The following is a 13,820-nucleotide window of genomic DNA, read 5'->3' as shown; positions in this document are numbered from 1 at the left end:
ACTTTCAACAATTTATGGTTAGCAATTATTCTACTCATTTCCTAACGGTGATTTTGTTTCCTTATATTATCTTTGTGACCTTCAGAGACTTACATTAATAGACAATTTTAAATATCTTACATGAAAACTCTTAATTACTAAAATGAAGATCTTTTTCAATTGAATGGCCCAAAATAGAGCAGTATGGACTAGTGGAAAGGAAAGAGGCTTGGGAGTTAGAGGACCTGCATTCTAATCCATTCTGCCACTTTCCTGCTATGTGACTTTGGGAAAAATCACAACTTCTCTGTGCCTCAGTTTCCTCACTCATAAAATGGTAATTCATTTCCTGTTCTCCTTCCTGCTTAGACTGTGAGTCCCATGTGGGACTGGGACGTTTCTGACCAAATTATCTTGAATTTATCCCAGTGCCTGGCACATAGCAAGCACTGCACAAAAACCACAATTATTATTAGTAACAAGAATCCTTGCATGTTTTAAGATTTAAGATTCCAAAAATCCTATTCCTAGTACCGACAAAATATTAGAAATAACAACTACTACAATAACTAGATATCATAAACCAAATTCCCTGAAATATTTAGAGCTGAATATTTGGCAGATTTTGGTTTCTTCTATCTACACACTGCAACATAAAATTCAAGTCATCTTAAAAATATATTTAAAGATGAGGGAATCTTCCTTTGAGAAATATGGACAAGTTCTTCGGTCCTGAGACCTCAGGGCCAAGAAGCTTCTCCCAGGAAGTGGTTATATGATAAAGTTTTGAACAAGTTGGTACTTACACTCCGTTATCCCCATTAGTTATGTTCCTACTGAGGCTCGGAGGGCAACAGGTAAGTAGGCAGGTAAGGGTCAAGCTCACTGCAAAATGCACACAGGACTCATTTTCTAGCTCAAGTGACATAGCACAGCGCGATGCAGTGCCATAATAACAATAATAATAATGACGGCACTTGTTAAGTGCTTACTATTTGCCAAGCACTGTTCTAAGCACTAAAGTAGATACAAGGTAATCAGGTTGCCCCCCCTTCTCTCCCCCCCCCCCCCGAGGGGTTCACAGGATTAAGTCTTAATCCCCATTTTACAGCTGAGGGAAACTGAAGCACAGAGAAGTGAAGTGACTTACCCAAAGTCACACAGCTGATAAGAGGTGGAGCCGGAATTAGAACCCACAACCCCTGACTCCCAAGCCTGCACTCCTTCCACTAAGCCACACCGCTTCTCTAAGAGTCATGACCCAGCAAAAGGTTGCCTTGGTAGCCAATGTAGGCAGGATATATGGAAAAAGAGCATAGTGAAGGTGATCCCAAGGCAACTGAAAAGCTTCAGACTTGGGACTGAGAAAGACTTAAATTCGATTTCATTTAGGCAAAGTTGATGGTAGAGCTCGCGTTCCCCCGTGAGGCCAAAAATAGTTCTAAGTCTTCAAAAAAATCACAAAAACAGTACAGCTTGACTACCACCCAGTGGTACGTTGTAGGTAGGAAAATGCTTTCATCTGACAAAATGAAAGCAAAAAAAAAAGATAAGGATGTCACAATAAATGAGTTTGTGGAACTTAAACACTGCTATACGTTAAATGATGTGGTAGTGCTTTTCCTGAATCATACAGCAAACTATGCTTTTAAAAAAGGGCTGAATAATTATCTTCACGCAAGTAAATATGGGATTCATGATATAAGTAACTGCATTTTCAAATACAAATCTGACTTGTGCCAAGAACAGCTAGAGCTGTTTTTAAGTCTGAATACACCAAATTCATTACTAAAACACTATGATTACTTACTTGAAATGACCTTTCCATTGTTATTGCAAAGTAGTACTCCCTCCTGGGATATCTACGTTCACAGACAAGTACTTGATTGCATATCCTGCCCTTTTCGCCTGTTTGCTTAGTAAATAGCTTCTTCCCAATCATTTGGGAAGAAATCTTTTTAGCTTCTTCTGGCCTGAAATAATTAAAAAAAAAGCCTCAGAACCTCACATCTCCTATTCCGAGTTTAATTTTTATCACATATAAAAAAATCAACCCCCCCCCAGTGCTTCTTGTGTTTTATGTTTAAATTGTATTATTTAAACATTAATGTCCTTTAAATGTATTGCAATGACAACACCTGAGGCATGGTTGTTTAAAATACAGATTTTTCAGCATCTGGAACATTTAAAACAGACTTACGAAAAAACTATTTTCACTCCTCCTTTGAGGCCACCTTCAAATGTTCCTTTTCCTCTGCCACCTGCTAAGACCTGTGCTTTTAACACAACATCTTTTGAACCTAAAAGGAAAAAATAATTACTATCAAAAATGAGTTATCGTTCAGTAAACAAGAAATTGTTAATTAGAACATACAACATAAATCTACAATTGGAGAAGCAGCATGGCCTGGGAGTCAGAAGGTCATGGGTTCTAATCCCGGGTCCGCCACTTGTCTGCTGTGTGACCTGGGGCAAGTCATTTTACTTCTCTGGGCCTCAGTTACCTCATCTGTAAAATGAGGATTGAGACTGTGAGCCCATGTGTGACAAACTGATTACCTTGTATCTACCCCAGTTCTTGGGACAGTCCTTGTCAATAGTAAGCGCTTAACAAATATCATCATCATCATTACTATTATTGGGAAGGGAAGAAAGAAAAATACTCAGTTAAAGATCAGGTATTTAACACTAGCTTAAAACAAATGGAGGACACGTGATTAAGGAGAGTTTGAATTGGTTAAGAAATACAGTGCTGTCACATGTTAAGGAACATCTGGTAAGGTGTCTGAGCTTCATCATCCACCTCTGGAGTCTACCTTGCATAAGAAACACAGAGTCAATAAAGCAGACTTGCAAATCAGAATAGAACCTCAGGTCTCAAGAGTCAGGGAACAAGCACATAAGAACTTGGATATATATTTTAATATATATCAAAGTTATGTATATACACACAAAGTTATACATATGCATATATGGATATATATATAAATTGATCATAGGTGTGATTTATTAATTAATCCAACTCATTAGAACTAAGACTTTGTACAGAAGGGGAAGGGATGGTGAAAATTCTTGAGTTCATTGGTGTTTTGACCCTATCTGCAGAATAAGTTATGCATTCAGATCACCCATTGATTCCCTAAAACAAAATGAGTATTTATTTTTACACAACTCAAGTGATGCAACCCTTAGGTCTTTAGAAAGTTGACTGAAGAGTGAGATAACTGGCTTCAAAAGTACACAGTCAAAAAAAAAAAGGAAAGACTCCCTTAATGGTGTTTCTTTGGGGTTTTGTGGCATTAAGAAGCTTTACAATACAGCATGGGAATGGAAAATGTATTTTTTCAATATACATTTTCAATTAAAAAAAAAACCTAAGTGGAAGAAGAAACGGAGAACTGCATCCTCATATCTGCATTAAAGAGAACAACAAATATATAAATAAGGGACCTGGTTAAGGAAGATTTGTGTGCATGCATGTATGCGATAGGCAAAAACAATGTAACTTTTTAAAAGGACGAGATACTAGGATGAGATCCTAAAATGGGAAAACAGAATGAGAATACCTGAATTAGCTGAAAAAGACTCACTCACTCAGAGTTCTGGTTAATGTTTGGCCCACAGATACTCAAATGTTTACTGATCTAATAGAGAACATCCTCATCACTTGACATAAGAATTTGAGTTCACAGCCAGTGAAGATGGAAACCAAATAGTCCTGAGGCCAGACCAGGCCGAGAACTGCATCTTGCTTTTCAGAGGACCAGATGTGGAGTTGCCATCTTGGCTCCATCTCTGGTTCCAAGGGTCATGACAGGCTTTCTGAAGTTGCCTGTCCTGTCCAAAAACTGTGTAGAAACAGCGTGGCCTAGTGAAAGAGCATGGGTCTGGTAGCCCAAGGAACTGGATTCCGATCGCGACTCCACCACTTGTCTGCTATATGACCTGGGGCAAGTCATTAAATTCTCTGTGCCTCATTTCCTCGTCTGTAAAATGGTGATTAAATCCTTCTCCGTCTTACCTAGACTGTGAGTCCCATGCAGAACAGGGACTGTGTCCAAACTGGTAATTTCACATCTATCCTAGCATCTAGGAAAGTGGATGGCACAGAATAAGTGCTTAAATACCATTATTACTATTATTATGAGAAACAAAGGGCTTCACCTCCATGATGTCAAGGGTGCGGGAAAGATCACCTCCCTCCCCCCACAGAAAGGGCACCTCTGAATAAGGATAAGTACAAACATATAAACTGAGAGAGGTCTGCTGGTTGTTCAAGGAAGCAGCCTGAGACCAAGGGTAAAGAAATACTAAAAGATTTTGGAAACTCTACTGGTAATTGGTCCATGAATAAACAGGAGTCCACTGCCAGAAAGTGAGGTATCTGCTGGACCTTAACAAAGGAAAAAAGAGTTACGGAAAATCAATTCAATCAGCGAACTGTAGCCTTCTCATCTCTCTGCATCACCTTGCCTAGTTCTCCCTGTCGATCCCTCAGGAGCAGCAGGAGCCTCTGGGCTCCCGCTCCCAAAGCAGGCTCCATTGTGCCCCCGCTTTACGCTCTGGCCGCTGCATTGTTATCGCTCCCAGAGGTGAGCGCCTATCTGCCATGCCCTCATCTTCGGCGGCTCCCTCGTGCTCACGCTGAGTCCTCATTCTCAGCGGGCCACTGCGTTAGATCAGTGTCTTTCCAGTCAAAAGCGCAATCTCCCCCAAGTTTTCCCCACCGCACAGCCTCCACTATGTCCTCCTGCACCCTCATCGGCCCCATCGGTGTCCCTGTGCAGTCCGCCCATCACTCAGCCCTTGGGTTGCTTCCGTCCTTGCTGTCCTCAGCCCCTCCTGTGGGTTGGTAGAGTCCTCCGTGACCCCAAGCTTCTCCGTGCCCTTGCAGAGTCCTCCCTGTCAACATCTTCCTGTCTGCCGCCCTCTGGCCCCTTCTGTGTATTTGCTGAGCCCAATCAGCAGTTCTCTCCCTCAGCAGGAGTCACCGTAAGCTCCAGGGATCCTCTCTGTCCACAGCTCCCTCTTAGGGGTCAACTCTCCAAGCTTCTGGTGATTTTGTGACCTTGCAGGTTCTCATTGCCATCAGCCCTGCCGGTGCCCTTGCAGAGACCCCCCCCCCAGGTCAGCAAGCCCCTTCCCTGCGCTTCTACAGTGTGTTTCGAGCCTACGGTCCACTCTGTGAGTCCTCACCTTCCACAGCACCCTTGGAGTTCCTGCAGGGTCCTCACCATCCACGACACCCTCTGTCCTGAGTCTTCACTGTCAGGGTCCTCCTCAGCTTTCTCTTATGGTCCTCAGCCAGGTGTCCCCCAAGGTGCTCAAGATCATCAACTCTCTCTGGGTAATCTGACCATCCCCATTTGTGCCCGCTAAGCATGCTCCTTCCGAGCAGCCCCTGCGTGGGTGACTCCAGAATCCTCACTGTCCCGAGCCCTTCTGTGATCTCAGAATCTCTCGACAGCTCCCTCTTGAAAGCTCCGGAACCCTGTGTCCTCACTGTCGGCGGCTTCACCTGGGGCAGGAGCGTCAGTGCAATTCCCTTCTCCTTAAACAATCTCTTCTAGGAACGTTCTCTCTGTCAGGATGCTGCTCTCTGGACTCTCACACAGTCCTCCCTCTCAGAAACACCCATGGTCAGGGCTCATTTTCCTTCTCCTCTTCAGGAGCCAATTCTGTCCCCTAGTGCAGAATCCTCACATCCAAGGGTCCCCTTCCTTCACAAAGCTCTCATTTCACCTCTCTTCTGCGGCCTTGTCATTTAGCTCCCCGCTACACGTGTTACCCTTTCTAGGTGCTCCACTTTCACTCTCCACCGCTTCTCGGCCAGGGGTCTCACGCTTACTGAGCCTTCCTCGGTCCTGGCAGAGTGCTCCCTGTCAGCGGCGCCCCTGCATCTCCCTCGTTAAAAGTCCTCCTGGGTCCCCTAAGCCTCCTCTCCATCCGCAACCCCTCACTGTATGGCAGCACTGTCGTTCGCTGCTGCCGCTTCCCCTCACTTGTACTTGCGGAGTCCTCACCTTCTACAGGCTTGGATCCCGGGCGCCCTCAGCGCAGGTTCACTTCCAATGAGGTGCAGGCCGAGAGGTGAGAGTAGGGAAGGGAGAAGCGAAGGCGAGAGGGAGAAAAAGAAACAGAAAGGAAACTGGGGAAAATAGCCAAGTCCCTCACCCCCTCTCTCACTGACTGTTCCCCTGCCATCGGTTTTCCTGATAATCATCAGCCACCTGAAATACTCTCTGTAAAACTCATTTGTTCGACATGAGTCAGAGACACGTACAGTGATAAAACTAATTCAGACTGATCTTTGTACTCTATAGTCCAAATGACAACTTATATGCCTAGGGGTACACAAAAGAAGGCAGCAAAGAGATCTTCTGCAGCCTAAAGCCATAACCAATAGGAAGAATGTCAAAAATGTCAATCATCACCTTCTTCCTCCAAGATCTTGCAATCTTGAACACAACCTGTATTTCAGAATACTGGGTTGGCTGGCCCACTGGTCTGACCCTAGAATGGTATTTACATTCTTTAAGATTAGTGTAGAACAATGTACACACTAGTCCCTGATGAACAGAGAGTGAGAGCTCTTCTAAAGTGTTCAAATGATTACCAAATATGCTATCTTAATTAGTTGATGGCTAGAAAATGAGCTTGGGATCTGGGCACGATAGGGGCCTAGTATTTTTTTTTTTAAAGAATTCTGTTATAGATACAATAAAGTGATAGTAGCTAGATGCTTTCTAGTCAGAAAATATGCCGAGAATTAGCACCAGGTGAGGTTTATTGCAATCATCTGATGCTAGACTGTGTAGAATAAGGACGTTAGCTTTTTGTAAGATTCGTGTTTTATAGGATTATAAAGAAGTAGTTTCTGAATTGGCTTTCTGTGATCAAACTATAAAGGGCCCTTCAAAATCTTCAATAAAATGAACTGCATCCATGTGCTGTTTTTCCATAGGTTTTCTTTGCTATGACTATATTCTTTTAGAGAGGGACGATCATTCTCTCTTTAGGCCGCAGGAGCCCGGTAGAAAAAAGCGGCAATGTCAGGAAGAGGAAACAGGTAAACTCCAACCAAAAAGACCACTGTGATCTTCTTCCCAGGGTCTGGAGCTTGAGCTGCAAGTTCTAAATTTGCTGTGGCCAACTCATGGACACTTCTCACCAAACAATATTCACATTCCCCAATTAAGCCCTCTTTTCCCTGGCTCCCTCTCCCTTCTGCATTATCTATGCGCTTGGATCTGTGACCTTTGGGCATTTGATATTCGCCCCATCATCGACTCCACGGCGCTTATGTCTATATCTATATATTATATATTATAAATGATTTATTTAAACTGTGGTTCCCCACCCCCATCAAGACTGTATGATTATTTTGGGCAGGAAACATGTTTGCCAACTCTGTTGTTGTATACTCTCCCAAGCTCTTAGTAATCTGCACATCATAAGCACTCGATAAATAACACTGATGGTGACATTCCGTCTGCTGCTCTATCTCCCGCAATATATATCCCTGGTAAAAGGCAACCTCATTTCCAGTCGAGTACATACATCCACACTTGAGTGCAAGACGAATATATTATTTTATAAGAGGCACAATGAATCTAAGTTTGCAATATATCTGAAATGCCAGCAAATATAGAAAGGCAGTAATGTCACCTCATCTAAAGGTGAAAAAAAATATTGTTTTACTAATACAGTGATTAATAAGAATGACATTTGTTAGGGGCTTACTATGTGTCAAACACTGTTCTAAGTGCTGAGGAAGATAGAAATTAAAAAGGTTGGACACAGTCCCTGTCCCACATTGGGCTCACAGTCTAAGTAGGAGGAAGAACAGGTACTTTATCCCCCTTTTACAGATGAAGAAACTGAGGGACAGAGTGGTGAATTGACTTGCCCATGGTCAACAAAGCAAGCAACTGCTAGAGCCGGGATTCAAACATGAGTCCTCTGACTCTCAGGCCCGTACTCTTTCCAAAGGCCATCTGGCTTCCATTGGGCCACGTTGCTAACTACAGAATCAGGGAAATTATCTACTTGAACTTCAAGACTCTTTCACTGTCCAAAAGCAAAGATAAGCAAAAGAAAAAAAAAGTAATAAGTAGAGCAGTAGAAAAACCATATGGGGTATTTTTCTGACATTCTAAATTTCAGTTGTCAGCCTCCCCCTCCCCAAAATACATATAAATAGAAGAGAATACATCTAAGGAAAACTCCTTTATTTTCCTTCTCCCAGTTATTTAAATCTTATAGGCTTTCAAACTTAAAATGTGGAATAAAACCACTAAATACTTGAGCATCACCCCTGGGTAATGCACTGGCTACAAGTTGGAAGACAAGATATATCCAGAAGCACACATCAGCATCCAAAGCAGGGAACAAGTTCCTTACACCACTCATATTCTTTGGTAAAATGAGGTAGTAATGCCACACAAACTGTTCTCTGCAGGATAAGGTTATTTCAAACTCTAAAGGCACAGAAAAATGAAGTCCTATAGCATTATTATTTATACCTAATTTTTGGGCAATTGAATAAGCTTCCTCTGGTGTTTTTGCCACTTGTCCACTGGGAACAGAAATGCCGGCCTCTTGCAACAGTTCCATACTCAGGTACTCGTGTAGGGAAAGTTTCCTCCGCGGCTGCTGCTGCCCCTGGAATCCATGGTTGCTGAACAATCCAGAGCTTCCCAGGACCTAGAAAAGCGGGAGATTTTCACTCTTTGTTTCCAGAGCAGGTATCTGGTAATCGTGTCGAATTATTATACAAAAAGAGGATCAAGCTGTAGAAGCATTAAAGAACAGAAACTATTACGTAGCTGTATTAGGAAATATCAGAAAGTAACAAAATCTTGCCACAAATGTGACCGAGTAACTCGTTGGCAACACTGAATTGCCCTCTAGGAGTGGCAATAAAGCCAAATGCAATGTTTCTCAAACAGTAATTTGAGACTCCTTCCCTCCCACCCTGCTCCTCCAAAGCTCGTGGAGGGGAAAGTTCCAGGGGGATGACGGAGCTGTAGAACTTCAATCTCTGGTTCAAACCGTTGGGAGAGTGTGATTTCTCCACACAAATCTCTCTCCCACTAGACTCACTAACGTTGGTTAGTTATACAGGACCCTTAGATCATTCACGGTCTACTTCTGATTTGGGAATGAGGAGCATAAAACCCCAAAATCCTTGTCAGAGAAGCTTCCAGGAGCAAGGAGGGCCCTATTGGAAGGGTGAGTAAGCACACAAACGAGTTATGGAAAGAAGCTGTGGGATGGTGACCCTGGAAAACAACAACAACAACTGGAAAAACAAAACAACAACTGGAAAAGTTGTTAAAATACGGGAGTATCGGTCTCCGAGAGTTCAGGCATTTGCATGGATGGCCTAGTGGATAGAGCACAGGTCTCGGAGTCGGGAGGACCTGGGTTCTAATCTTGACTCTGACACTTGTCTGTGTGACCATGGGCAAGTCTCTTAACTTCTCTGGGACTCAGTTACCTTGCTGGTAAAATGAGGATTAAGACTGTGAGTCCCATGTGGGACAAGGACTGTGTCCAACCTGAGTAGCTTATATTTACCCCAGTGTTGAGAACAGTGCCTGGCACATTGTAAGCACTTAAATGCCATTATTATCAATACATATCTTTACATTATATTGCTCTCCGCTACTTGTCTACTGTGTGACCTTGGGCAAGTCACTTCACTTCTCTGGACCTCAGTTACCTCATCTGTAAAATGGGGATTAAAACTGTGAGCCCCACGTGGGATAGGGACTGTGTCCTACATGATTCACTTTATCAACCCAGCGCTTAGTACAGTCCCTGGCATGCAGTAAGTGCTTCACAGATACCACAATTATTATTATAATATTTGTGAAGCACTTACAATGTTCCTCTAGATTGAGAGCTCACTGTGGGCAGGGAATGTGTCGATTACTGTACTGTACTCTCTCAAGCGCTCAGTACAGTACTTTGTAAACAGTAACCGCTAAATAAATACCACTGAATGACCAAGGGCACTGAATAGGACTCAACGTTTGGATGCGTTTTCATTTATCTGTTCTACTGTTCTTAAGGTGTCAGCAGCAGGAGCCCTGATATTAAAAATGATCAAAGGTGAAATCACCTATATCACTCCAGAGGGTAAATTTGAGGCGGTGCTTCCGTGGTCTTAAATTTATCTAGAGACAATCAAACGGTCCCCTTTAAGTGACAAATTTATATCTGTTCTTAGTTTTAGCACGGGCCATGTTCCAACAGACTAAATTCCAAAAATAGCTAGTGCTAACGAGGTCAAGCAGCAGGAAGTGTTTTAAAATGCTAACAGACCTTTCCACCAAATGGAAAAAAAAAACCCTCCAAACTACATCATTTACCAAAAGCAAAACCTTTTTGCCCACTATTCTAGATTGCAAACTTGCTGTGGGCAACAAATGTATAGATTCATTCACTCAATAGTATCTATTGAGCGCTTACTATGTGCAGAGCACTGTACTAAGCCTAAAGATGTGTACAGTCTAGTCTCCCAAGCTCTGCACATAGTAAGCGCTCAATAAATACCACAGATGATATTCTATATCTACCCGAGTCAATCAACTCCAAACACTATTCTCTTTACTTGGGCTTGGGGCCAGCTGGATGGGTCAAACTGTCATTCTTCAACAGACCAGCTGCGTGACTCTCCAGTAAGGCGGGCTCTGCGTAACACCTTTGGGAAGCGTCTTGCAGAAGGTGGGAATGCAACAAGACTAGAATTCTTGAGAAGCAGTGTGGCTCAGTGGAAAGAGCCCGGGTTTGGGAGTCAGAGGTCATGGGTTCTAATCCTCGCTCTGCCACTTTGTCAGCCGTGTGACTTTGGGTAAGTCACTTCACATCTCGCTGCCTCGGTGACCCCATCTGGAAAATGGGGATTAAGACTGTGAGTCTCACGCAGGACAACCTGATGACCCTGTATCTACCCCAGCGCTTAGAACGGTGCTCTGCACATAGTAAGTGCTTAACAAATACCAACACTATTCAATTTAGAAAGTTACGTTATTCGACATGGCAGGGATCTGAACCAAGTTCCTCAAAAAAAAAAAAAAGAAACCCCAACGAAGTCGCCTTAATGGAGATGCGCTAATAATAATAATTTTGGTATCTGTTAGGCGCTTACTCTGTTCTAAGCGCTGGGTAGATACAAGGTACTCAGGTTGTCCTACCTACCCTACACCCCAAATCGAGTCCAAGGACCCCCCTCGAATAATAATGATGGTATTTGTTAGACTGTAAACTCGTTGGGGGGAGGGATCGTCGCTCTTTACTGTTGAGATGTACGTTCCCAGGCGCTCAGTACAGTGCTCCGCGCACAGTGGGCGCTTAATTCGAGTGAATAAAAGGGGGGGGAATATAGATTTCGCAGGGAGGTCCTGGGTTGTGTGTGTCCCTGGAGAGCCGCCCCCCTCCCCAAATAGCACCTGGCAGGGGCCTTTCCCACTGGGACAGCAGCAGGTCCTGGGAGCCGCCGGGTTCATCTGAAGGTCACTGTCGTCGCCGGCCGGGGCCCCCCCCCGACCCACTTTCTTTATGGACCCCCATAAATAAAGCGGATCCCGGCCCGCTTTATTTATTTATCCCTTCCTTTCCATCAGTGCCCCTCTGCCCCGCCAGACTGCGAGCGGGCAGGGTGTTGGACGGGTCCTCTCCCCAGCGCCTAGGACAGTGCTTTGCACAAAGCTCGGTGTGCTCAATGCGATTACTAAAATAATGAGGGATTGCTGCTAGTGGTGAAATGAGGAGGATCACGGCTGTTGCTAGTGGTGACCCCGGGGGGATGAGGGCCGCAGGGGAGGCAGGGACCGGCTTGCCGGGCCGGGCCTGGGGCGGTCCCGGGGAGGTCCGGGCCGGTTCGGCCCCCGTCGGGAGGGAGAGAGGGCGGCCGTCCTACCTTGGCGGCGGCGGCGCAGAGCGCCGTCCGCGGGCCGTGAGTCCGCAGCGCCGCGGCGGCCGAGAGGCGACCGGTCATCATGGAGGCCGCCATGGCGGGGACCCTCCTCACCTTCCCCTCCGCCGCCGCCCGCGCAGGCGCAGCAGCAGCAGCACCACCACCGGACGCCCGCGCAGGCGCAGCAACAGCAGCACCACCACCTGCCGCCCGCGCAAGCGCAGTCGCAGTCGCCGGGGTTTGGGAGGGGGTGAAGGCACCCCAGCCGCCCGCGCAGGCGCAGTCGCCCGGCCGTGGGTGTAGGGGGGAGGAGACCCAGCCGCAAACGCAGGCGCAGTCACCGCTGGGAGGGGGCAAGAGCCCCAGCCGATCGCGCAGGCGCAGTCACCGCTGCGGTTTGGGGGGGGGAGAAACCCCAGCCGCCGGCGCAGGCGCAGTCGCCGGGGCGGGAGGGGGGAAGGGCCCCAGCCGCATGCGCAGGCGCAGTCACCGCTGCGGGGGGGGGAAAGAAGCCCCAGACGCCGGCGCAGGCGCAGTCGCCAGGGCGGGGGAAGAGCCCCAGCTGACGGCGCAGGCGCAATCGCCGGGCCGTGGGAGGGGGGGGTGGGAAGTGCCCCAGCCGCACGCGCAGGCGTAGTCACCGTCTCGGGGAGGGGGGGGAAGAAACCCCAGACGCCGGCGCAGTCTCCAGGGCGGGGGGGAGGGGGGGGAGGAAAGAGCCCCAGCTGGTCGCGCAGGCGCAGTCGTTAGGACGGGGGGAGCGGGAAGAGCCCCAGCCGCCTGCGCAAGCGCAGTCACCGCTGGAGGAGCGGCGGGGGTGGAACCTCAATCGCCAGGCCGCTGCCGCTCGGAGCTCCAGCCGCTTCACTCGATGTAGGCCGCTGGTGCTGCCCTCGGCTGGCCGCGGGGAGGAATTACAGGGCCTGCGCCGGGGCGGGACAGACGGCCAAACCTCACTCATTCATTCACTGATGATGAGGATCATATTCATTCACTCATTCAGCCGTATTTATTGAGCGCTTACTGTGTGCAGAGCACTGTGCTAAACGCTTGGAGTGTACAATTCGGCAACAGAGACCATCCCTGCCCAATAACGGGCTCACAAGCTAAACGATAATAATGTTGCTGTTTGTTGAGCGCTTACTATGTGCCAAGCACTGTTCTAAGCGTTGGGGGAGATAGAAGGGCATCAGGGTGTCCCACTTGAGGCTCACTGTCTGAATCCTCATTTTACAGATGAGGTCACTGAGGCACCGAGAAAGTGACTTGCCCAAAGTCACACAGCTGACAGGCGGCGGAGTGGGATTAATAATAATCATAATGTTGGTATTTGCTAAGCGCTTACTATGTGCACAGCACTGTTCTAAGCGCTGGGGTAGATACAGGGGAATCAGGTTGTCCCACATGAGGCTCACAGTCTTAATCCCCATTTTCCAGAAAATGGAAAGAGCCCGGGCTTAGGAGTCAGAGGTCATGGGTTCGAATCCCGGCTCTGCCACCTGTCAGCTGTGTGACTGTGGGCAAAGTCCCTTCACTTCTCTGGGCCTCAGTGACCTCATCTGTCAAATGGGGATGGAGACTGCGAGCCGCACGTGGGACAACCTGAGGACCCTGTGTCTCCCCCAGAGCTTAGAACAGTGCTCTGCACAGAGTAAGCGCTTAACAAATACCCACATAATTACCCACAAATACCCAGAGAAGCAGCGTGGCTCAGTGGAAAGAGCACGGGCTTTGGAGTCAGAGGTCACGGGTTCAAATCCCGGCTCGGCCATTTGTCAGCTGTGTGACTATGGGCAAGTAGTCACTTCACTTCTCGGTGCCTCAGTTCCCTCATCTGTAAAATGGGGATGAAGACCGTGAGCCTCACGTGGGACAACCTGATTCCCCTGTATCTCCCCCAGCGCTTAGAACAGTG

The 13,820-nt window shown here is 46.8% G+C and overlaps 1 protein-coding gene across 1 annotated transcript in view; it reads right to left on the bottom strand.

Annotated features, from left to right (window-relative positions):
• SUCLA2 (succinate-CoA ligase ADP-forming subunit beta) overlaps positions 1–12,001 on the bottom strand; it is a 28,014-nt gene extending 16,013 nt beyond the window's left edge. Inside the window, exons 1-4 of the mRNA XM_001513578.5 lie at positions 11,909–12,001; positions 8,505–8,685; positions 2,180–2,279; positions 1,790–1,952 (exon numbers count right to left, since the gene is read on the bottom strand). Of these exons, the coding sequence (XP_001513628.1) occupies positions 1,790–1,952; positions 2,180–2,279; positions 8,505–8,685; positions 11,909–12,001 (537 nt within the window). The remainder of the gene's footprint in view (positions 1–1,789; positions 1,953–2,179; positions 2,280–8,504; positions 8,686–11,908) is intronic.
• Positions 12,002–13,820: the final 1,819 nt, after the last annotated feature.

The sequence above is a fragment of the Ornithorhynchus anatinus genome, chromosome 20, assembly GCF_004115215.2.
Source record: "Ornithorhynchus anatinus isolate Pmale09 chromosome 20, mOrnAna1.pri.v4, whole genome shotgun sequence".
NCBI classification, from domain to species: Eukaryota; Metazoa; Chordata; class Mammalia; order Monotremata; family Ornithorhynchidae; genus Ornithorhynchus; species Ornithorhynchus anatinus.
The sequence above is the reverse complement of the archived record's forward strand: the minus strand, read 5'-3'. Positions and strand labels throughout refer to the sequence as shown.